The sequence below is a fragment of the Prionailurus bengalensis genome, chromosome D3 (assembly GCF_016509475.1).
Source record: "Prionailurus bengalensis isolate Pbe53 chromosome D3, Fcat_Pben_1.1_paternal_pri, whole genome shotgun sequence".
Classification (NCBI taxonomy): Eukaryota; Metazoa; Chordata; class Mammalia; order Carnivora; family Felidae; genus Prionailurus; species Prionailurus bengalensis.
This window is the reverse complement of record NC_057356.1, coordinates 1091187-1114886: the sequence shown is the minus strand read 5'-3', so window position 1 is coordinate 1114886 and position 23700 is coordinate 1091187. Positions and strand designations below refer to the sequence as shown.

Sequence of the window (23700 nt, the reverse complement as noted above, 5' to 3'; positions counted from 1 at the left end):
CTCCAGATATTACTAAGATGTTTGTAAACTGATGGAGAAGCTATCAGTTTAACCATTTGTTTTCTGTCCTTTCCTTTGTCCTTGGACAGCCAGGAGTGCCAGGGGATTGTCACACAGGTCCCACCTGAGGGGGGCGGGGCGGGTGTTGCTAGGTCCTGCTTGCTCTCGGCTTGCCGTATGCTCCCTCATCACTTTGACCCTTCCCGAAGCAGCCACTGTTAACAGTTTCCTGTGTGAGAATCTGGCTCTTTGCCCTGCTTGGGCACATCACCTAATTTCTCTGGGCCTCAATGCTCTCATCTGTAAAATGGTGCTATAATAGCAAGTACCTCATGGAATCGTAAGGAATACATGAATGAATATATACGGAAAGACTGGCTCATGGTCAGCCAGGGCTTAGCCACTACGCTATATATTACACATGCACATGTAACCTAGCACTATGTGGTACATACAGGTACGTACGTATATATGGTTGTCCACACGTGGAGGTCTGGTATATCCACCCCCTTCCAGCGATTTTCTAAAATGACAACTAATAGCCCAGTTCACTGTTTTGCATGTTAATTATAAACTTTGGAGCACTTTACACCTAAGTACACGTATATTTAGCGCTGTGTCTGAGAATCTGCTGTGTATTATCCCCATGAAATGATTTATCTAACCTTTCCCTCCGATTTCCTGTGTCTTGGTTCCATTTGGCAGACAATGTGTTATGAAACAATATGATTTAAAATGCATCACCTGTAAAGCAGCCCTTCTCTAAGAATTTGTCTTTTCTTTCTTTTTTACTAATTTTATTTCATTTTTATTATTTTTCAAGCTCTATGCCCAACATGGTGCTTGAACTCATGACCCTGAGAGCAAGAGTCACGTGCTCTACAGACTGAAACGGCCAGGTGACCCTCTAAGAATTTATTCAATGCAGCCCCTAGCCCTGGGGGCTACACATGGCACGTCCAGCTATTAATGTGCCTGTGCAGACAGGAGGCAGCCGGCGAGGGACGTAGGGCACGGTCTCCCTTCCCCTTCCAAGTTCCCCCTGCAGCCCCCCAAGGGGCGAGTCCAGTGCTGGCTCCGCCCCGGGCCCGCTCAAGCCCCGCCCCCGCCAGGTCCCGCCCCGCCCCACCGTCCACTGAGCGCGGCCTCCCCGCCAGGCCCCGCCCCCACAAGGCGCCGCCCCGCCCCCAGTCCCGCAGCCCACTGAGCGCGGCCGCCCCGCCAGGCCCCGCCCCGTGTTCCGCCTCTCGGAGCGCACTGCGCCTGCGCCGGCGTCTCAGGCTCAGAGGCCCGGCGGCCGCGGCTCTTTTGTTTCCCCGCCGGAGTCCGAGCCGGACCCCGAATCCGAGCCCGAGTCGGAGCCGGGGAGGGATCCTCATCAGCGGCCCGGGCTGCGAGCGCCCCCCCGAGCGGCCTGCGGGGCTGGAGGCGGGCCCGGCCTGCCCGATGGGGCGCGCCCCCCGCCCGCCGCCCCCGGCCCGCGCCGCCGCCTGAGCCGCCCGCCCGCGCCATGGAGCCCGGCCGCGGCGGCCTGGAGGCCGTGGGCAAGTTCGAGTTCTCGCGCAAGGACCTGATAGGGCACGGCGCCTTCGCTGTGGTCTTCAAGGGGCGCCACCGGGAGGTGAGGGGCACCGGCGGGCCCGGTCCGAGGCCCGGCGGCGGGGAGACCCCTCCTCCCCGCCGCACACCTGGGACCCCCGTCCCCGCCCCACACCCCGCGACGCTCTTGTCCCCGCCCCACGCCCCGGGCCCCCCGGGCCCCGCCCCAGACCCGCGGATTCTTATGCCCACCCCACTCCACGGGCCCTTCATCCCCATCTCCACATCCGGGGCTCCCTCGCCCTTACATCTCCCGGACACCTCATTCCGATCCCACACCAGGGGCCTCGCCAGCGGCACCGGAATCCCCCCAGGTGCTTACCTGGCCTGGGGGTGGCCTTCTACGGTTCTGGGATTCCTGGCCCCTGAGGAACCTTTACGCTTGGTTTTCAGAAGCACGACCTGGAGGTCGCAGTCAAGTGCATCAACAAGAAGAATCTGGCCAAGTCCCAGACACTGCTGGGGAAGGAAATCAAGATCCTCAAGGTGAGCGGGTGTTGGAAGTGATAGGGGAAGAGGGTGCTGGGTGAGCCTGCCTTGGTCATAAGAAACTTGGGTTTCTGTCCTAGGAATTGAAACATGAAAACATCGTGGCTTTGTATGACTTCCAGGTAAGGCTCCAGGCTGCATTCTCGGTGGGGAGGGGGTACGCTACCCTCCCAGGCTGGCCTGGGCACAGCCTGGTCCTAGACCAGCCAAGTGCTGGAGACCCTGGTCAGTGGTGGAAGGTTCTAGTCCGGTGTCTCATGTCGGGAGAAGGAGCTGAGCACCTGTGTGTATACATCTCTGTCTGGCCTGCCCAGGACTCTGGAGACTTGATTCTCCATTCTCGGCCCAGTTCTGAGCCCGGGCTTCTCAGGGCACGTTGGGAGGGCCCCACCGCCCCCGGCTGCCTGACTGCCACAGGCACCAGGGAGCACCCCCGTTGGAGTTACTCTGACTGTCCGAGGTCTGGCTAGCTACTGCACAGCCCTCAGGGGCTGTCTGGCCCTGTGGCCCTGACCATGGGTCCTGTCCTCGGCGTAGGCAGGCCCGGGGCAGGGCAGTCCTGCCGGCCTGGCCCACCTGTCTGGGCCGGCTGGTTGTTTGTTGACATTGCTCCAGCGGCAGGGCATTGGCCAGTCTCTTCCTGCGTCAGGCTGGGGGAGGGGAGGGGCCGAGGGAGATTCCTTCTTGCTGGCAGTTGGGGCCAGACAGCCCAGGCCCGAGCAGCAGCGGCTGGGAGGCGGTCAGGCCCAGCGGGCTCAGGAGGCCTCAGCCGGGTTTCCTCACCGCCCCCAGGTCCCCAGGGCCCGAGGTGGGGCCCCGCTTCGGCGAGCGTCCAGGACCCTGGACACCCAGTTTGGGGACGGGGAACCTGAGGCCGCAGATCTGCGGGCCAAAGTGCTGACTAATGATTTTGAAACCTGTTTACGGAGGCCACGGGACCAGCCCCTGGCTGAGGGGAAGTTCCCAGCCCGGCTGTCTGTGTTTTGGTGGCCTCCTCCCTCCTCCCCTGCTCTCCCCCTCCCCCTTCAGAGCTGGGCCGTGGCCTTGGGGGCTGTGGCGTGATGTGAGGTGACGGGCAGGGCACGGGTCCAGTGTGACAGCAAGTACCTGGAAGCCGGGCACTGGGCACAGAGACACTGTGTCCTGGGGCCAGGAGAGCGGCCCCCCTGCCTTCTCCGCCTCACACCTTTCCCTGTCCTCCCCCTCCTGGAGCCCCCGCCCTCCTTCCTTCCCCATCCCGGCCGCACCGCACACCTGCTTGTGGGCAACGCTTCCTCTCTTGCTGGCAGTGAGTCAGCTCCCCTGCTTGGAGGAGGCGCTCGCTCGGAGGCCCGTGTGGCCCCCCCACCCCCCGGGGCCTGGCCTCTGCCCTCACCCCCGGGGTGTGGGCTGGCCCTCTGAGTCCATGGACTCCACTGAGACACATGGGACCCGAGAAAAAATGGGCTTTTAAAACTAGGTAATAGATAACTTAGCTAAAAAAAAAAGATTATTAAGCGGACTTGGAAAAAGGTAACCCCTTTCCCTGTTGACCCCCATCTTACCCCGGAGGCACCCCCCCCCCCCGCCCATACTGGTTGTTTCTGGATCTCTCCAGGGACAGAAACACGTTCTTACAAGCCCCTGTGCCACCACAGCGTCCACGGTCTGTGGGTATCTCAGGGAAGGATCTTTGTCACTCCACAGTGTCCCAATGTGTGTGAGAATTACACCCTTCTCCCAAGAAACTTCCCCCTGAACTCCTGCGAGGTTACTGACCCTAAGCTCACACGCTGAAGCTGGATGACCTACTTCAGTCCTGGCTCTGCCCCTTAAACTAGCTGTGGGTCCTTGGCAAGTATCTTAACCCCTCTGGGCATCCATCTCTTGCTGTGTTAGAGACGATGGCGTTGTGCTCGCATCTGTGTGCACACTTGCTGTTCCAGTTGTGTCCGTGGGTGTTCCTTGCGGTCACATTGGTACGATCGCCCCACATTGCAGGGCTGACTTTGCCCAACCCCAGCTGAGGGCACGGGTAGTTTTTCCGGGATTCTGACACGTCAGCAGTGTGGGAGAGACTGGCCTTGCCCTCACTTCCGGCCACGTGTGTATCTGTAGCATGGGTTCCTGGACAGGAGTCCTGGGTAAGGGGGGACACGTGCTTCTGGTTTGGGACAGTTGTCAGATTGCGGTCCCCAGAGGTGGGCCTGGACACGGTGCTGCATTCAGAAGGGCCGGTCTCCCCACATCCTTGCCAGGGGGGTGGTTATCAGACTTGCATCCTGGTGGAAAATGACATGTCCTTGTGTGTTCACTTGTCGTGCGTGAGGCTCAGCAGCCCGACGTGTGTATTAGGAAAACCACCTGTCCTACGCGTGATCCCTGTTGGCCTTTAATCACTGAGGTTGGATGGCACTGTGCTTAACGACCGGCCGGCCCCCAGCCATATTGCCTTCCCTGAGCCCAGCTCCTCGATGTACTTTGTGTGACTTAGCTTGGGCAGGCTCGTCAGCCTCTTGGCGTCTCAGTGTTACCTGTAAAATGGGACATAACCGTACACCTGCGTCCTAGAGTGGTTGTGATGAGAACCTGGGTCAATTTACGTCAGGTGCCTAGATCTGTGGCTGCTGTATAACAGGTGCTATATAAATATTGATTTGTAGGAGCTCTTTATATATTAAGGAAAGCCCTTTGTGATTGATTACATTCTCTCAGGTTGTAGTTTTGTTTGTGGTCCTTATGGAATAGGGACATTTGTCAGGCTGATGTGGGTGGGGTGGGGGGGAGGGAGCTTTGGACTGTACTCTGTTCTGAGACACCGCTGACCATGCAGAGGCAGCTGCAGCCCGGCGCCTGGGGCCTTCCATTGAGGCCGCACCTGAGTGATCTATGGTATCTGGACGTGCTCTTGCCCGGGGAGGGTGGCCGTTGCAGGAGTCAGGATATAGGACTGTGCCACCCGCCGGGACCAGCCCTGCCAAGCATGCCCCAGGAGGAGGGCTGATGGCTACAGGCCTTGCCCTCCCAAGGCGGCTGGTTCCCACAGCTGGACGTGACTCACTCACCCAGGCCACCCAGCTGCGGACAGCCGTCCCACCTCCTGCTGACGTGTGGCCGGTAGGCACCTCTGTCCTGCTTTACTTTAGTGCCTTTCAGGACACTGCCAGTCCTCAGCCTTGCCGTCTGCTCTCTGAGAGGCTCCAGGGCCCCTGGGGCAGGGTGCGGGCCTTGTGGGTGCCCCTTGGCATCAGCCCCCAAGGTTAGGGCCTGTGAGTAGGCCTGAGGGTCTGGGCAGTTCTGGAAATGCTTGCAAACTTGTGTCATTGCTGTTTTACCGATTTTTTTTTTTAACTTAAAATTGTGAAGCATAATACATCCTGGGCAGTAGGAAACTCAGATTATTATGCTTTATGCAGCATTGGGCGGGACTCCTAGGTGAGGTAAGAGATAGAGTGTGCTGGCCCCAGGGACCCGGCCCCCGAGCTTCTCCCTGCTGTGGGTACCGTGGCCCTGCCATTCGCAGGGACCCCTCTCTGCCTGTGTGCTCTCAGCGCCACGCTGGCCGCTGGGGCCCTGGTGCCTGCGCTGGATCCCACGGCCAGCCGCCCGGTCGGTGCCCTGGAGCACAGCTGCTGCTGGCACACGCGTGGCGTGTCCGTGGGCTCACTGGGTGTGCCGCGGCCAGGGCTTGGTGGCCCCCAGCGGTGTGTGTTCACTGTTCTCCGGGGATCGGGCCGGCTCACGCCCCCCTGCCCTGAGTGTCCCCCGGCATTTCCGAGTGGGGGGGCGGTCCCAGCGCTGGGAGGAAGGGAGGGGGGGCAGGTGCCTCCAGGGAGCTGCCCGCACACAATGGGCAGCCGGGGAGGCTCCCCCGAGGAAGGAGGGGGGGCTGGGCATCCTTCCCTTCTGGTCGCTGTCTGGCAGAACCCCGGGGGCGGCTCTGTTCTGGCTCCCCCGGGCTTTGACCACCTTCCTGAGCGGGGACGGCTGGCCCCTGAGGAGGTAACTAGGTCAGCGCCGGCCCACCCACCCGGCCCAGCCCAGGCAGGGAGTTGGGATCCTATTAAGCAAAGCACCTTAGCGCCCCATGGCGGGGTGGCCTCCTACGTGCCTGGATGCCCGTGCCAGGCTGCTCAGGACGCCTGGCTTGGCTCCAGGGCCTGTGGGACCCTGGCAGGGGTGGGAGAGGGCTCTGTTTCGTCTCCCTCGCACCTCAGCCTGGGGACCCTCGCCCCCTTTTTTGGGACTGCACAGAGAGGTAGTCAGGACTCCGTGTCCTGCTCAGCCCTGCCCACCCCAGCCACGTGGGGCAGGGTTGCGGGACCCCTGTGTGTCCTGTTTCCTTCCCTCGGGTGGGCTGTGAGGTGGGCGGGACCTTCCTTGGCCTAGGGCAGCAGCTGGCCGCGGAGCAGTGAGGGCACCCGGTGTGGACATGGGGTCTGGCGGGCCCGTGCCTTGGCCACGTTTATGTTTCTTTCTTTTCTTTTTTTTCAAGCTTAGGTTTTTTTTTTGGTGGGGGGGAGAGAGAGAATGAGCAGGGGAGGGGCAGTGAGAAAGGGGGAGAGAGGATCTAAAGTACGCTCCGTGCTGACAGAGAGCCTGGTGTGGGGCTTGAACTCACGAACCGGCTCAAGACCTGAGCTGAAGTTGGACCCTTAACCTATGGAGCCCTTCCCCCTGGCCCCGGGGCCCCACGTTTATATTTCTGTATCAACGGGATAATGGGTCTCCCAGAACCAACCTGAAGATGAGAACACGCCAGTAATTCGCACCTGCCTCCCCAGAGGTGAGCTCTCTCTGGGATGCGGCAGTCATCTGGAGCCGCGGGCAGCGCTCCCAGTCTTTTCAAGTGTGGGGCCCGAGTCTAGACTGACCCCAAGGAGGTGGCTTGGTGCCTGGAGCCTAGGTGGTCTCTGTTCACCCCCAGGGAGCTGGGGAAAGCCAAACTTAGCCTGTGTGGAGGCCAGCAGCAGTGGGACTCGAGGCCCGTTTGGGTTGTGCTGGGTGGACAGGGGCAGGCCGGCTGTGGCCACTGAGGCGGCGCTGACCCCTCCCGGCCCGCCGACGGGCCCCCAGCAGTGACTGGCCTGGACGGGGGCCTGGGCACGGAGCCTGTCTGCAGAAGCGCCCCACCCGGGGGCCGGGAAGCCTGCTGGCTGCACCATCTCCTGGTCCCTGTCAGGGCCAGCGACCGTGCCGCCGGGCTCTCCTGGGACCTGGCTTGGTGTTGGCCCAGAGGCAGGCTGAGAACAAGCTTCCAGGCCTGGGCGTGTTTCCGGGCCTCGCCGGGGAAGTGGCCCAGCCTGCACCAGCCCGTGCGGTTAGGGTGTCACAGGCCTCTGAGGGCCCACCTCCCAGGTGAGGGGACAGATTCCAGCAGGAAGGGGCTGGTCTGAAGCTGTCATCTGTCCCAGGGTGTTGGGAGACTCCGATGTGGCTCTCCTGGGTCACCCGAGCCTGAATGTCCCACGGTGAGGTTGGGTTGGTGCCCCGCCCTGGGCCCCAGCCCCACTGTGCTCTCTCCCCGCCGGCCCTCTGTGCCCCCTGCCTGGGAGGGCCCGCTGGGGATGAGGCTGACTCCCGGCCAAGGGCAGAGGGACAAAGATCAGAGGGGAGGAGGAACCTAGGCCTCACTCTGGCCTGCCGCTCCCTGACTTGTTCCCTGAGGCTCCGTGAGCCCCAGGAAGGCTTCAGAGTGGTCTCGGGAAAAGAGGCCTCCGGGGAGGTGACAAGCTGTGACCCGTGGGGATGGGGCATGCCTGGGGTGGGCAGCGGCCAGGGGACCCAGGGCCCGGGGGGTAGGGTCTTTGGAGGGAGGGCCCCTGCCATCACAGTTGGACGCTTGCCCTGTGCTGGTGTCCTAGGGTCTCAGGCACCGGGTGGACTCGTTGTGACTTCTGCTGAGGGGACCTTCTTTCCAGGGGAGGTAGTTGCGGGTTCTGGGGCACTCCCAGATTTGGAGAGGGGAGGTGGGCTGGCCAGGGGTCTACACCTACTGCTCCCACATAGCCCTGGCATTCCTGCCGGTCCTGGTGGGTCACTCCCTGGGGACACCCGGGGGGAACCGATGCTGTGTCTCTGTATTGCCTGGCACTTTGGCCCTGCCTGTCCTTGGTCGGTGGGTGAGTTTGGGGCTGTTCTGAGAGCTGAAGGGGCTTGGGCCTGAGTCTCAGCTCTGCTGTGTGGCCCGGGGCAGGGCACTTGGCTTCTCTGGGCTACTCAAGACCAGAGTGTTCACAGTGTCCCCGGAGTTCACTGGTCAGTAGTAACTGGAGCACGCCCGGCAGGCAGCGGAGGTGGCTACGGTCAGGGTGATGGCAGGCAGGGAGCAGGTGGCCTGAGTGATGCCATCTAGCCCCTCCCTCAGCCCTCTGCAGGGTCCTGTGCCTGGAAGCTTCCCACCCCTCCTGGCCGCCAGTCCCTGCCCACCTGGCTGCCTCCGTCCTGGTCTCCGTGTCCCGCCCCGCCCCTGTGTGTGCCTGAGACTCCCTGTAGTTGCCCGGGGTTATCTCTCCCCTGCAGCTGGCTTGGAAGGACCTGCCTGTCTGTGGGGAGAGCCCCGCCCTCCCAGTGACAGGCCTGGGAGCGAGGGGTGGGGCGTGCTTGGAACAGGTCCCGAGGGGCTTCAGTGTTGGTCTCACTCTGCGGGTACAGCCCTGCTACCCAGCCGCCCCCCAGGGTTGTCCTTGCCCTGGACACACAGCCCTCCGTTGCAGCTCTGCGGGGGCTTCTCGTTTGGGGGGTACTGACCTCAACATGGGGTGTCACCCAGGACGGCAGCTTGTGCCTCTGCTCCGTGCCCACCTTGAGTCTGTGCACAGGCCCCGACCCGGCCACAGGGGGGCTGAGCCAGGAGACCATTGTCCCACCGAGCGTGGGTGGGGGGCATCCCTGGGACCTGAGCAGGGGTGGGGGGTGGTGGGCCACTGCTGGAGGTCAGGCCTCTGGATCGTTGTCAGGTGCTCCCCCCCCCCCCCCCGCCCAGAGGCCACTAGAAATGTCCTTGGAGCCATTTCCCTGCCCCTTCCCCGGCACCCCTTCAGGCCTCCCCCCACAATGCTTGGAGGACTTCTGCCGGGTCACAGACTTGCCTCCCTGCACAGTGCGGGGGTGGGAAGTTGGGGTTGTGTGTGGAGCAGAGAAGGGGTTTATGCTGTGGCTCCCCAGGCCCAGTGGTGTGCCGGCACCGAGGTCTGGGGGCCTTGCTGCTGGCTGGCAGAGCTCTGGCCTGGGGGAGAGCTGGGGACGGCTGTCTGGGGACAGCAGAGAGGTTAAGAGCCTGCCTGCTTGGCTGACCTGGCTTCTGGGGCCTCGTTACTTGGCTGTGACTTGGGGATGTCAGTGGCTGCATCCAGGTGGAGGTGTCCTGCCTGCGGACGAAGCCTCTGCTGGTGGCACGGGGCCCCGTGGGTGCCGGCTGTTGGGGTCGGTGGTGGGGGCCGTCTGCGCTGGCCTGGGCCTTGGGCTCCTCGGTCTCGTGGGGGTGGACCCTGCTGAGGATGGCAGCAGCACCCGAGGCCACGGGTGGCTGAGAGCTGAGCCGGAGGCCGGCCTGTGCTGGGCTCAGTGGGCTGGCGCCGACCTCATGTGTTGGCGTCTCTGATGCTGGAATCGGGAGTGGCTTCTGAGGTTTGTGGGTCGAGGCCCTCGCACCCTGGCTGTGTCCTTCCTGGGGACCTGGGTGCTTCACTGGCTGGGTAGGGCGTCAAGCTGAGCCCTGTTGAAACCTCAGGGCTGGGCCTGACCCTGATGTTGACAGTGACCTGGGCAGTTGAAGGTTGTCCCCCTGCCGCCCCACCCACCCCCACCTCTCCCTGGACCCCAGCCTCCTGCCCCGACTTGGCACATGGAGTGCTCTGATTGGCTGCCACTGCTGTCATTCAAGCCCACGTGCAATGACCTCAGAATCGAAACCCCGCAGCCCTGAGGCCCGCCAGGCCAGCTGTGCCCGTGCTCGCTGGCCTCTCGCGTGTAGCCCAGCTGGTGTTGAGGGCCTAGGTGCCGGGCGTCTGGGGCTCACTGAGGCCGAGGCGAGCTTCCTGGGGGACTGGTGGGGGGGGGCCGGGTGGAGAGTGCTCCCCTCCACTTGTCATCGCCTCTTCTGTGTCCTGCAGGAAATGGCCAATTCCGTTTACCTGGTCATGGAGGTGAGTTCCTCCCGCAGGCCCGGCTGTGAGGGCGGGGAGGCTGGACCCTGCTGGCTCCTGTACCTCGTCACCTGGGGGTTAGAAGCTGCTTGCACGTCTGTGGGCTTAGGCTTAGGGCCACTACGTCAGGAGCCCTGGCGGCCCTGGCAGGTGCCTGAGGGGCGGTAAAACGCCTCCGCTGACCTCTTCAGTATGGATCGTGAGGGCCGCCTGGCCCAGCAAGGAGGCCAGCAGCACGGGAGCGGGTGTAGGGTGGTGGGGAGGACGGGCGGGGCGGGGGGAGGGTCCGGCTGGGCCGCTGACCGCTGACCGGGCTGTGCCACTGGTCTGTTGCAGTACTGTAACGGCGGGGACCTGGCAGACTATCTACACGGTGAGCGGACGCCCCGTGGCCGGGAGGGCCGCGTGCCCCGTCTCACCCCGGCCTCGCCTGCGAGGTGGCCTGACGTGAGCGAGGTCCCCGGGCTCGATGGAGGTGGCGGGTCCCCTGGTCCCCGGGGCACTCGCCGGGGAAGACAGAAGGGGCGGTGGGCCCCCGCTGGGGGCACAGACGGGGTCGGAGCCGTCGGGAACAGCCTCGAAGGACAGATTCGGTCTGGAAGAGCTCCTCTTGAACGGGGCCCTAAGTGGTTTGTGGGGAGGCGTTGCCTCCCGACGACCCCCTCCCCCCCCCCCCCGGCCCTACAGGGTCCCCGAAGCGCTCGGCCAGCTGGGCTGCAGGGCCCCCAGCAAGGCCTGGCTTCCCACCCAGGGCGGTAGGCCGTCACCCACGTCCTCACCCCAGAGGGCAGGCCCTGGGGCTCAAGTGGTAACTGAGAAAGGGCATTAGGACAGCAGCACCTGGTGGCGGGTGGGGCGGTGGCACCGAGACCCCGAGGGGCTGGGCGGTCAATGGGGAGAAGATGCCGGCCCCCTGGAGGCGGTGAGCCCGACCCACCCCGGGTGAGTCACGGGGGTGCTGCAGGAGGCACTGCGGATCGCCCTGGAGGGCCCGGAGGGGCGCGTTGTGCTGGGGGGGTGGGGGGCAGCCCCTCCCCCTGGGCACCTGGGTGAGCCGCGCCCCCTTCTCCCTGCAGCCATGCGGACGCTGAGCGAGGACACCATCAGGCTCTTCCTGCAGCAGATCGCGGGCGCCATGCGCCTGCTCCACAGCAAGGGCATCATCCACCGCGACCTGAAACCCCAGAACATCCTGCTGTCTAACCCCGGCGGGCGCCGCGCCAACCCCAACAACATCCGCGTCAAGATCGGTGAGGCCGGGGCTGGCGGGGGCCCGGGGCGCCGCGCGGGGAGCCCGAGAGCTTCGGCCGCCCTGCTCACGCGCCCCTCCTCCCCTGCAGCCGACTTCGGTTTCGCCCGGTACCTGCAGAGCAACATGATGGCGGCCACGCTCTGCGGCTCTCCCATGTACATGGTAGGTGGGCCGCCGCCAGCCCCTGCTGCCCCTGCTGCCCCTGCGGGGCTGGGCTCCCTCCCGTGGCCGTGGCCTCCCCTCGGGTGGCGGCCTGAGCGGCTGTGCCACACTTTCCCACCACCCCCGTGGCAGTCGGGGCACACAGTCCGGTCACCAGGCGCCACGTCTCTTCTTGCCCCCGGCGCCGACCTGGACCGTTGACCCCACAGGCCCCCGAAGTCATCATGTCGCAGCACTACGACGGGAAGGCCGACCTGTGGAGCATCGGCACCATCGTGTACCAGTGCCTGACGGGGAAGGCGCCCTTCCAGGTGAGCGAGCCTCAGGTCAGGCCGGGCCGGCTGCTGATTTGCACCCTGACGTTCCCCTCTGGGTCCCCGCTGGGCCGCCAAGGGCTACTGCCCTGCAGCCTTCCCCCACGAGAGTGCAGCGCAGCCACGGTCACGTCAGGGCCGCGGCTGGAGCGTGCGGGCTCCGGAGTGGTCCGTGTGCCCACGTGTGTGTCTGGGCCAAGTCTTGTGCCCTGCCCCCCTGCCCGGGCCAGTGCTGGCGTGATGCACTGCGTTGGCGTCAGGCCCCGGGGCGCTGGGCGCCGCGTTTGGTAAGCGGCAGCCTGCTCGGCGGTGGGATTCCAGAGGGCGCGCTCAGGGCTCTGAGCCCACCAGGCCGGGCTGCAGATCCCGCAGGGATTTCACGGCCTGACCAGGCAGCTCTCGCTGTTGCCAGCTTGCCCCTCAGCCTTCTTTGAGTGCCTGGTGACCCAGGCTGGCCCGCTGGCTCCCCGCACCCCTCCCTGTCCCTCGCCATCAGCCCCGGGAAGGTGGGGTGCTCTCTTGCTCTCGGCTGCACGCTCGTCCTGGGCTCAGTGCCTGGCACCACAGTGGTGTGCAGTGGGCAAACAGACGACCACATACGTGCCAGCCAGCCGCTCCCCATGGGACACAGTGCCCGTGGGGAGGGGAAGGCTTATTCTGGGGTCCTTTCCAGGGTGGGGCTCACGGAGTAGTTAATTTCAAGAAGCAAACCTCCAGTCATACCAGGGGCCTGGCCGCCTCGCTTCTGGCCCGCCTGACACTCCCTGTGCGGTCCCGGTGGTCCACGGCCTGGATGGGGGAGGAGGGGAGCCCGTCCCAGGAAGCCTGGAGGGCGTGTGGTGTTTGGACCAGGGCCCCGACTCTGGCCGGGGGACCTCCCAGGGGGCCTAGATGCTCATGCTGCCCTCCCCCCCAGGCCAGCAGCCCCCAGGACCTTCGCCTCTTCTACGAGAGGAGCAAGACCCTGGTGCCCACGTAAGTGCCCTTGCCTCCACCCTCCCCCCCCCCCCCGCCCCAGGTGGGCAGCCACATCATGCTGTCTCCCGGCCCTGCTGCAGCATCCCCCGGGAGACGTCCGCCCCGTTGAGGCAGCTACTGCTGGCCCTGCTGCAGCGCAATCATAAGGACCGCATGGACTTCGGTGAGCGAGGGCCCTCCTGGCCGCGTGCCCCCCACCCTGGGCTCCTGGATGCCCACGGTCCCTGTCCCGGCAACACGGGGCCGTGAAAAGCGCGGTTTTGCTGCGGGAAAGCCCCGGGCGGGCCAGGGCTCTCAGACGCCTCACTCACCCACCCTCCTTCCTGCAGACGAGTTCTTCCATCATCCTTTCCTCGACGCCAGTGCCACTGTGAAGAAGTGTGAGTCCCCCGAGGGCCTGGGGGCCCCCAAGGCCGTGGGGGGGCTCGCGCACAGCTGACTCCGTGCGGCAGGTTTAGAGGGATAGGAGCTGGGGCTGCCCTTGCCGGTGCCCGGGTCCTCTGGGTGGGCGACGGCGGGTTCCGCTCAGTGCGCTGGTAGCTGTGCACCTGCTGCCGCTGGGCGGGCCTTGGCGGACTGGGGAGGGAGGGGTGGGGACGGTGCCCGCGCGCTGACCTGTGCCCTCGCCAGCCCCTCCCGTGCCCGTGCCCTCGTACCCGAGCTCCGGGTCCGGCAGCAGCTCCAGCAGCAGCTCCACCTCGCACCTGGCCTCCCCCCCGGTGAGTCAGCCGCGGGGGGCCCGACCCTGGGGTTTGGGGCGTGTGGATGTCCCACCGGGGTCAGAACGGCGCCGGGACGCTTGCCGTTATTTCTGTGGTTTTGTCTGATCCGCTCACACAAGGTGTGCCAGACACGTTCTGATGATGAAACGCCGAAGCGTGAGAAGCTGGCAAAAACCCCTTTTAGCCGCTCCCCCCGCCCAGCCCTCGCGTCCCAGAGGCTGACCCGCTAGGTGTGGGTCCGTGTTCTTCAGGGCCTCCGTGAGTGCTGGTGTGCGCTCACGGGAACGGGGGCAGGGAGGCCTTGAGTCCTGGGGACCGCCAGGGAGTCCCCGGCACCTCGGCACGGGGGCGGGGCGAGGTCTGCGAGGGTGCGCAGAGCTGGGGGGCCAGGGCCGTGCCGGAGGCAGACGTTCGACGCTTTATGATAGTGAGCACGCACGGCCTCCCTTTCAAGCCTTTGCGGGCCCGTGGAGGAGCGGGGGCAGGGCTGTGTGTCACTGAAACAGGGGTCTCCCCAGGAGCTCCGTGCCAGCTGGGGGCACAGCGTTTCAGAAACCGATGGGAGAAGGGGTGCCCCCTGGGGAGGAGAGCGGATCGTCCCCTTCCCCGGCGCCCAGCAGCCCCTTTTCCACCCGGGCCCTGGGGCCGGGTCTCAGTGGCCTCCCCTCTGACCCCCCAGTCCCTCGGGGACATGCAGCAGCCGCTACAGAGGACACTGACGTCCCCGGCCGACGCTGCTGGCTTCCTGCACGGCTCCCGGGGCTCCGGCGGCAGCAGCAAGGACTCGTCCTGTGACACAGATGACTTTGTCATGGTCCCGGCTCAGTTTCCAGGTCGGGGGCCAGGGTTTGCTTCATTGTGAGCTTGCGTGCGTGTGCTCGTGACGCTTTCTCTGCCTGTGGGCCCTCAGGGTGGGTTCTGGGAGCTGTACTGCGTCAGCCAGGCGAGAGTCCAAGCCAAGTCCTGCCGGTCACCAGTGGGTGGTGCGGACCGAGTCCTGTGCTCAGGCCCTGCCCTCCCCCCCACCCGCCATGCAGAGCACCTGCTCGCAGGAGGGAGCTGCCAGCGCAGTTCTGAGCACAGGCAGGGCTCAGGCCTCTGGGACAGGCCTGGCCCCTCCCTAAGCCCGCTCCGGGGGTCCCGGTGTCCTCTCGTGCCCCTGGACGTTGACACTTCCTTTTGCTGCCCTTGGCCATCTCATGACTTGGGTCAGTCAGACAACGGGCCCACGTTGGGCAAGGCGAGGAGGACCGTTGGAGAGGTTGATGCGGCAGATGCGGGACCCAGGGTGCCAGAGGAGGGCTTAGGCCCGGACTGGGAGCCGGAGGTGACCGGCCTGGGCTTGGCTGAAGGCTGGGGTATGCACAGAGCACCCAGGGTCTCCCTCGAGAGCCCCGAGGTCCAGTCAGGTAGAGGGAGTCCCCGGTGCACATCACAGGGGGACCTGGGAGCACGGCTTCCTCCCCACTTTGCCTCACGAAGCCGCCCTTCCTGGAGCCTCCAGCCACTCCCTGGAATTGAGTGTGGGGTCACCCGGGAGCCGGGGTGGGTGAGGTGGCCCAGGGGGGTGGAATGCACACTTGTCCTGATGCCCAGCCTGCCCCGTCTCCCACCCTCAGGTGACCTGGTGGCCGAGGTGGCTGGAGTCAAGCCCCCACCGGACAGCCTGATGTGTAGTGGGTAAGCCCCCTGCCCTGTGCTGCCCCCTAACCGTTTTGGGACACGGACGAGCTGGCTCCGGCCGGTTGTTCTTCTGCCCTGCCTGGGTCCAGTCGGCCTGAGGTGTGTCCCGCCTATGTGCTCTGTCCCCACCAGGAGCTCACTGGTGGCCTCGGCTGGCCCGGAGAGCCGTGGCCGGACCCCTTCTCCTTCCCCACCCTGCAGCAGCTCTCCAAGCCCCTCCGGGTGAGCAGAGGCTGGGGTGGTACAGTGTTGGGAGTGACCCAGAGGCAGGGTTAGGGCCTCCAGCCCAGGTCTGGCTTTGTAGATAGCACTTGAGTCTGGAGGTCCTGTCTCAGTTCGGGCCTCGAGGACACTGGGCTTCTCATGGGTGGTGGCCCACGGGACGGGGCTGTGGTCGGAGGGATGTAGACCCGGGAGCGGGGAGCTGTGGGGACTGCTAGGGACCAGTGTGGCCACCACCCCGTCCCCATCCTGCAGGGCTGGGTGCGCTCGGGTTCCTAGAGCCCAGGTCGGGAGCAGGCCCAGCCTCACTGTCCTTTGCCTGGCCTTTTTCCACATGTCCCAGTGGCTGGTCCCATCCAGAAGCCCCTTGGGCACAGTGTGCATGGGGTGGGGTGTGAACAGTTCCTGCTGCCTGAATGGTGGCAGTGCTGGGCACATGCAGAGGTGGGGAAGCAGGTGGCCCGGGTGGCCTCTGCCCCAGGATGTTTGAGCCTGGGGTTCAACCCGGTGCACTGTCTCCCTTGACCGCCCCCCTGCTTCTCCCTACCACAGCCGAGCTGGCGTGTTCAGCAGCAGGTGCGGTGTGTCTGTCCCCATCCCAGTGCCCACGCAGGTGCATAATTACCAGCGCATTGAGCAGAATCTGCAGTCACCCACCCAGTACCAGACCGCACGGTGAGTCTAGTCACCCCTCACCACCCACCTCTGTGATTACAGGGGCTCCCCCTAGCGGCAAGGCATGCCCTACAGCGCTATAGTAAGGATCCCACTACAGGGTTGTCTCACATGCACAGGTGTGCAGGCTGTGCACTGTGTGACTCTCACCATCACAATTTACATTGTGGACATGCAGAGATCCTACATTTATTAGGACAGCTTTCTGGCAGACATCACTATCGTGTTTTGTCTTAGAAAGACCGAGATGGAGCCCGTGGGTGAGCAGGAGAGAGGACCAGAGGGAGAGAGAGTGAGAATCCCAGTATCTGCTCAGTGCAGAGCCCGACTTGGGGCTCGGTCTCACGGCCCTGGGATCATGGCCTGAGCCGAAATCGAGAGTTGGTTACTCAACCGACTGAGCCACCCAGGTGCCCCTACAAGACCCGATATTGATTTCTCACTAACTCCAGTGAGCACAACAGGAGAAGGCCTTTCTTTTGTAATTCCCAGAAGGCCCTGTGGGCCAGTGTCGTCCTGGCAGGGACTGTGACCTCAGGCGTGAGGATGCCCCCAGGAAACACGGGGTCCCTACTCCCTAGTTATCGCTGTAGGCAGGAGGGTGAGGGGTCCAGTCCTCCCGAAGGCTCCTGGTGAGGCCCGTTATTTGAGTGGAGGAGGACGAGCCATCTGGCCTGGCCGTGACCCTCGCTGCACGTGGCTGGGGCCTCACTTCATGCCTGCTCGTGCCCCCAGGTCCTCTGCCATCCGCAGGTCGGGCAGCACCAGCCCCCTGGGCTTTGCCCGGGCCAGTCCGTCACCCCCGTCCCACGCCGAGCACGGAGCTGCCCTGGCCAGAAAGCTTTCCCTGGGCGGGGGCCGGCCCTACACACCATCTCCACAAGGTGAACCTGGGCGCCCTGGCGGAGGATCCTGAAGCGGGCCTGGGCACCTCCCCGGGCTGGGGGGGCGGTGGGGAGACTGGCTGTCTGTCAGGGCGTGACCCTGGTGATCCCTCTCTCCTCAAGCTGGAATCATCCCCGAGCGGCCGGGCTGGAGCGGGGCGCCCTCCCCACAGGCACCCGAGATGCGGGGCGGGAGATCCCCTCGTCCAGGTAGGTGCGGCCCTGGCCCCGGGGCAGGAGGGCGGAGCCGGCGAGGGCTGCCTCCCTTCTTACAGTTAGGGGAAGGCGGGAGCCCCGCCAGACGGTTTTCACCATCTCAAGCTCAAGCCTGGAGACCGTACAGGTGCACTCGGGGATTCAGTCTCTGCGCCCACCACACGGTCTGCCTTGTGCACCGTCGGAGCGGTGAGGGTGGAGGGGATAGTTAAGATTGAGGGCCTCACGTACACGCTTCTGCTTGGTGGTGGCGTGTGCCCGGCTGGGTGGCCCCCACATGGCAGTGACCGGGTCTTGTCCTGTCCTGTCCCAGGCTCCTCTGTGCCCGAGCACTCTCCCCACGCTGCCGGGCTGGGCTGCCGCCTGCACAGCGCTCCCAACCTGTCTGACCTGCACGTTGTCCGCCCTAAGTTGCCCAAGCCCCCCACGGACCCGCTGGGGGCCGCGTTTGGCCACCCCCAGTCCAGCCCCCCGCAGCCGTCCCATGTGCTGCAGTCCTGCCGGCCCCTGCGAGGCTCGCCCAAGCTGCCTGACTTCCTGCAGCGGAACCCCTTGCCCCCCATCCTGGGCTCCCCCACCAAGGTAATGGGGCCGGGAGCTCGGTGGGGACAGGGAGGCGGGGAGGGGCCGGTCCCGGGAAGACCTCAGAGGGTGGCTCTGTACTGAGGACCTCTTCCCGTGCACCTGCACAGGCCGTCAGTGCCCTGCCTGGCAGGGCTCCCAGGGGACGGGGCCTGGGAACGGGGAGCTTTGGGCCCAGAAATGTGAAAGGTGCCACACGTGCTCCAGGACTGCTCTGGGCAAACTACTCTCCTCAGCCCTTGCCTAGTTCCCTCCTCTGTGAGGTGCAGCCAGGCCCTGTAGGCACGGCCGCGGCGGTCCTAGGGGCGTGCGCGTGCGTGGAGGCGCGGCCACAGGAGGGGGCGGTCCTAGGGACGTGCGCGTGCACGTGCGTAGAGGGTATTGCGCTTCCTCCCGCACGTGCCGGTCTTGTGTCTGCGGTGCAGACCCGGGGGTGGGGGCCGCGTGGGTTCTGGGCCACTGATGCCTTCACGGCGGCCCTTCTCTGCACCCTGTCTGCGCCTCCTAGGCTGTGCCTGCCTTCGACTTCCCCAAGACCCCCAGCTCCCAGAACCTGCTGACGCTCCTGGCCCGGCAGGGCGTAGTCATGACACCGCCTCGGAACCGGACGCTGCCCGATCTGTCAGAGGCCGGACCGTTCCAGGGGCAGCAGCTGGGCCCTGGCTTGCGGCCCCCCGAGGACACCAAGAGCCCCTTTGGCAGGTGTGCGGGAGGGACTCCTGCCGTCGCGTTCTCTCTGGGGAGGGAGGAGAGGCCCGAGTAGGCCTGTGTGTGGGGAGCGGCCTGCTCTGCACCTCTTCCCCTGTGACCCTTTCTGAGTCTCACTCTGCGCGTCCGTCCGGTGGGGGACGCTGCCTGCTCCAGGGTGGGTGGAAGACCGCAGGGCCAGCATACGTGCAACCAGTACTGCGTGAGGTCTGGATGCGGCAGGCTGCGCTCAGGCCCTGGCTGGGCAAGGACCCACAGGCCGGCTCATCCCCGCTGCTCACCCCGCAGGTCCCTCAGTACCGGGCGCCTCACCGATCTGCTCCTTAAGGCTGCGTTCGGGACCCAGGTCCCTGACTCGGGGAGCACGGACAGCCTGCAGGAGAAGCCTATGGAGATCGGTGGGTGGGCGGGGGCTGCCCCGCGGTGGGGGTGGAGGCAGGGCGCCGGCAGCGGGGGCCCCCCCGAGCGCGTCTTCTCTCTTGCAGCGCCCTCTGCTGGTCTCGGAGGGACCCTGCACCCCGGAGCCCGTGCTGGGGGCGCCAGCAGCCCATCTCCCGTGGTGTTTACCGTGGGCTCGCCCCCCAGTGGGACCACACCGCCCCAGGGCCCCCGTGCCAGGGTGTTCTCAGGTGAGGACTGCGTGGTGAGCCTCCAGGCTGCAGGGGGTGAGTGGTCCACGCGGATGGGTCAGGACTGGTCGGGAAGCCTGAGGCTCTGACATCCTCACACGAGGGGCAGGGATAATGCCCACAGCACCCGCCTCTGCGGTGCTCTGGGTGCGCGAACCCCGGGCCACACAGATGCCCCCAGCTCTGGCTCCTGGACTGGGGGGGACCCGCCTGCAGCAGGGGCAGGAGCCAGGGTGGACGGAGTTGCCGAATGTGAACTGAGGCCAGCAGCCGGAGGGAGGGGCGCCCAGTCGGGGTTGGGGAGGGGTCTGGCGGGGAGTTGTGGGGAGCGCGTCCTGCATGTGCGAGTGTCACAGCTGGGGCCCTGTCCCCACAGTGGGCTCCTCCGGCTCCCTGGGTTCAGCCGGCTCCTCCTCTGCCCGTCACCTGGCTCCTGGAGCCTGCAGCGAGGTGGCCCCGGAGGTCCCGGCCCCCGGCCACTGCCGCAGCTTTGCCGATCCCGTCACCGCCAACCTGGAGGGGGCTGTGACCTTCGAGGCCCCCGACCTCCCCGAGGAGACGCTGATGGAGGTGAGCCCCGCGTGCGGCAGGCCCACGGACGGCGGGGCCGGGGTGGGTCGCAGCCCCCACTTAGCTGCCCGCTTCCCCCCAGCAAGAGCACACCGAGATCCTGCACGGCCTGCGCTTCACTCTCGTCTTCGTCCAGCACGTCCTGGAGATCGCGGCCCTGCGGGGCAGCGCCGGCGAGGCGGCCGGGGGCCCCGACTTCCAGCTGCAGGAGAGCGTGGTGGCCGACCAGATCAGCCTGCTGAGCCGGGAGTGGGGGTGGGTGTGCCTGGCGGGGCCTGGGGTTGGGGGAGCGGGGGAGGCGGCCTGGGGGCCGGGGTCTCCGAGCCCGAGCCGCCTGACGCGGGTGCCGCCCTCCAGCTTCGCGGAACAGCTGGTGCTCTACCTGAAGGTGGCCGAGCTGCTGTCCTCGGGCCTGCAGACCGCCATCGACCAGATCCGGGCCGGCAAGCTGTGCCTGTCGTCCACCGTGAAGCAGGGTCAGTGCTGGAGGCCAGAGACTGGGCATGTGAGGGTCCGGGAGGGCCGGGGAAATCCCTGGATGGAGAGGCCAGGTGGAGATGGGTGGGAGGGGGTCACCTGGGAGCAGCAGGGGGTGGGGGGCTGGTCCCAGGGAGGGGCGGGGAGGTGGGTGGGAGGGGGTCACCTGGGAGCAGCGGGGGCGGGGGGCGGGTGGTCCCAGGGAGGGGCGGGGAGGTGGGACGACGGCAGTCCCGGGGGTGGCCTGAGCTGACGGTGGCGGTGCCCGTCCCCCCGCCTGCCCACAGTGGTGCGGAAGCTCAATGAGCTGTACAAGGCCAGCGTGGTGTCCTGCCAAGGCCTGAGCCTGCGCCTGCAACGCTTCTTCTTGGACAAGCAGCGGCTCCTGGACCGCATCCAGAGCGTCACTGCCGAGAAGCTCATCTTCAGCCACGCGGTGCAGACGGTAGGGCGGGTGGGGCGGGCGACGGCAGCGTGGGGGCCGGGGTGGGGCATGAGTCGGTGCTGGGCTGGTGCCCTCCGGGCCCGGTCTGGCACCGGGAGCCCGCCTGGCTTTTGGCCCCAGTGCCGGGGCTCCGCAGCCCAGGGGGCATTCCTGGCCACACCCCTCTGTGAGAGTGACTCCGTTTCCCCAACTGTGAAGCCAGAGGCCTGGTTCTCAAGCTTCTTGGTGGGTGAGTGTTCTCCGGGAGAAGCCGCTGGGGGCAGCCGCGGGAGCCTGGGCCTTCTCTGCTTCCGCGGCTTTGGGGTCTTTCTGCCTCCAAAGAATGGGCTCCAAGGAGGTGGCGGTTCCTGCGAGAACGCGTTTGTGTAGCATAAGTGCGCAGCCTGAACAAAGGTCTGGGGAAGTCGGCCTCCCCCTCCCTAGCGGTGACCGCTGGTGAGTTAGGCCATCGCAGGCACTAGTGAGCACGCCTGCCAAGGGGGCGCCCTGCCCGCCAGCGCCGGCCTACTCGGGGCGGTGTTGGCCGGCTGGTGGCGCAGGGCTACGCGGGCCCGTCTGGGCCTCCGAGTGGCACCAGCAGCCCTCATGGCATGCCCCCGATGTGTGTGCCAGACGGTCCTGGGGACCGCCGGGCCCGGTGCGGGGCTGCCAGGGCAGCTGGGCTGAGCCCCCCGCTTCCCCGGAGCAGGTGCAGTCGGCCGCCCTGGACGAGATGTTCCACCGTCGGGAGGACTGCGTCCAGCGCTACCACAAGGCTCTGCTGCTCATGGAGGGGCTGCAGCACCTCCTCGCCGACCAGGCAGACGTGGAGAGCGTTGCCAAGTGTGAGTGCAGCAGGCCAGCCCCGGAGGGGCGGGGAGAGGTGGGCAGCTCCGGGTCCCCTGACGGCGTCTCCCTCGCCACAGGCAAGCTGTGCATCGAGCGGAGGCTGTCCGCACTGCTGACCGGCATCTGTGCCTGACTGCGGGGTGCCCGAGGGGCCGGATCTCCTGCCGATCCCACAGGCTTGGGGGCGGCCAGCTGGCCGGGCTTGAAGGGACAAGCCTGCGGCCTCGGTGCTGCTCGCTGGCGTTGGGAGAAGGTCGGGGGCTCCCGCAGAGCCAGGCCTCGAGCTGCGCGTCTGCGTCCTGAGCTTTGCCGCGGTGGGCTTCGGCGTGCTGGGAAGGCCCCGGGCAACCCCGGTCCAGGCCGGGGCCCCCACCTCGCAGGTTAGCAGAACTCTCCCGGCCAGCAGTCACGACTTCCCTTGGCCGCCTCGCTGGCAGCGGGGGCGCGTGTGGCCGGACCGCCGGGCGGCCCCGATGCCCGCCGCCGCGCGGAGGATGAGCAGAGGCCCCAAGACCGCTCTACCCAGGAAAAGGTGCGGCCCCCTGGTCCCCCTCCTTCCCCAAGACCACCCACCCAGCTTTGTGAATCACGGAGCACTTTATGCAGGCGGCCCTGGAGCAGGACTGCCCGCCAAGTCCCGCGTGTTGCTGCGGGGCGTGTGTATATACCTATATACATATATACATATATACATAGTCGTGCGAGCGTGTGCGAGCGTGTGCGCTGTGCCTGCTGCCGGGAACCTCTCGGGGAGACACAGACCTCTTATTTAAATGTTCTTGTAGGGACAGACAGTACGAAGCACCAAGCTTTCTGAACCCAGGACAGACGTTGAAGTCTATTCCACTTTACTCCTGAAATGTGTCTTATTTTTCTGCAGCTCTTTTTTTTTAACAGAAGAAGACAATTTGTAGTTTGTTTTGGAAGAGTGGGGCAGGATGGGCGGGTCCTGGTATTGCCGGCACACAAGTGGGTGGAGGTAGGAGGTGTCTGTCACGGTGGGCCCCTCCCCCGCCCTGCCCCGCCCCTGCCGTCCCCGCCCCGCCTGACCAGGGGCTGTTTTGTGCAAAGTCTCCCATCCAGCTTTCACGGTGGGTTTTGATGCCAAAGTCGTGTGTGGAGCTCCCCCACCCCCACCCCAGGCTGGGTCCTGGCTGCCACTGGGGAGCCCGGGGATCTTCCTGGCCTGCCCGGCCCTGCCTCGCCCCCCTCGTCTATATCCTGGAGAGGGCAGAGGAAGCCTGCCGGAGTCCAGGCACCCTGGGTGAGGGGTTTAATGTCTTACATCAAGACACAGACATCTTTGTGTTTCTTTCTTTGCAATACTTGAAATATTGCCACTGTGCTTGGACTTAGAACCAGCCCCGCGACTTGTTCCTCGCTGCACGGAACGTGTTCGTATTTATTGCTTTATGGTCGGCTGAGACCCGGGCCACCGGGACGCTGGTGCCACGGGAGGGGACTCGTGGGTGCCCACGTGGGCTGCCAGCGGATCCTGTTCTTTACAAGACAGCACCCGACTCTTGGTCTACTTTAAAAGGAGTTTTGTGTGACCCCCCCCCCCCCATTTGCATTAAATTGTGTAATACCGATTTAAGGAAATAAACCTTTGGAATTGAGTGGGTGTGGCTGACGGTTGATTTGTCACCATCTCTAGTGTTGTGTCACACACCGTGTTCCGGGTGGCCTTCAGTAGCACAGGAGTCTGGCCCTGCATGTGCTGGCTGCTGGGCTTAGCCTGGGGCACAGACCCCCAGGGCTCAGGTGTGCAGATGTGAGTTTGAGGCTGTGTCCATCCCCCGGGGCACCAGGGCCGCCTGTCCTCGTCCCTGAGGGGGTCCGGGAGGGGGTGCGGGTTGTGAGGGGAACCAGCGCTGGACTGCTCCCTCTCCAGCGCTCTGATTCCGCCCTGATTCCGGCCGTGCTGTGGTTGGTTGCTTTTCCTTTACGGCTGGTGACCTTTGGCATCATTTCATGTGCTCGATGGGCCGCTCTTAGGATTGCATTTTTAAAGCTACAGCTGTTCTTGTGACTTAAAAATACCTCATTACCGAAAAGGCTAACCGCAATAAGACATGAAAGCTTGTGGGGAGGTGGTGTCAGAGGCAGCAGAAGGTGGGGCCTGGAGGCCCGGGCCCC

At 65.3% G+C, this 23700-nt stretch overlaps 1 protein-coding gene across 2 annotated transcripts; it reads left to right on the top strand.

The window, feature by feature from the left end:
• Positions 1–1277: 1277 nt before the first annotated feature.
• Positions 1278–23180, top strand: ULK1 (unc-51 like autophagy activating kinase 1). Of its 2 annotated transcripts, XM_043557270.1 has the most exons (28): positions 1278–1621; positions 1993–2085; positions 2169–2210; positions 10182–10214; positions 10551–10587; positions 11291–11464; positions 11555–11628; positions 11838–11939; positions 12859–12917; positions 13001–13083; positions 13250–13300; positions 13551–13639; positions 14322–14475; positions 15262–15322; positions 15458–15547; positions 16100–16222; positions 16958–17106; positions 17230–17316; positions 17636–17904; positions 18413–18606; positions 18901–19010; positions 19098–19241; positions 19618–19811; positions 19894–20066; positions 20169–20287; positions 20576–20733; positions 21422–21557; positions 21639–23180. In XM_043557270.1, the coding sequence occupies exons 1-28, from the start codon at positions 1511–1513 to the stop codon at positions 21692–21694; spliced, it is 3165 nt and encodes a 1054-aa protein (XP_043413205.1). In that variant the 5' UTR covers positions 1278–1510; the 3' UTR covers positions 21695–23180. The 2 variants fall into 2 exon arrangements, with proteins under 2 accessions (XP_043413205.1, XP_043413206.1); XM_043557271.1 differs by lacking the exons at positions 1278–1621; positions 1993–2085; positions 10182–10214; positions 10551–10587 and having other exon boundaries at positions 2186–2210.
• Positions 23181–23700: the final 520 nt, after the last annotated feature.

Coding starts and splice junctions, on each gene's coding strand:
- ULK1 (XM_043557270.1), top strand. CDS start 1,511: ATGGAGCCCGGCCGCGGCGGCCTGGAGGCCGTGGGCAAGTTCGAGTTC. Junction 17,317..17,635: donor CGGGAGATCCCCTCGTCCAG/GTAGGTGCGGCC, acceptor GTCCTGTCCCAG/GCTCCTCTGTGCCCGAGCAC. Junction 19,242..19,617: donor CCGTGCCAGGGTGTTCTCAG/GTGAGGACTGCG, acceptor CTGTCCCCACAG/TGGGCTCCTCCGGCTCCCTG.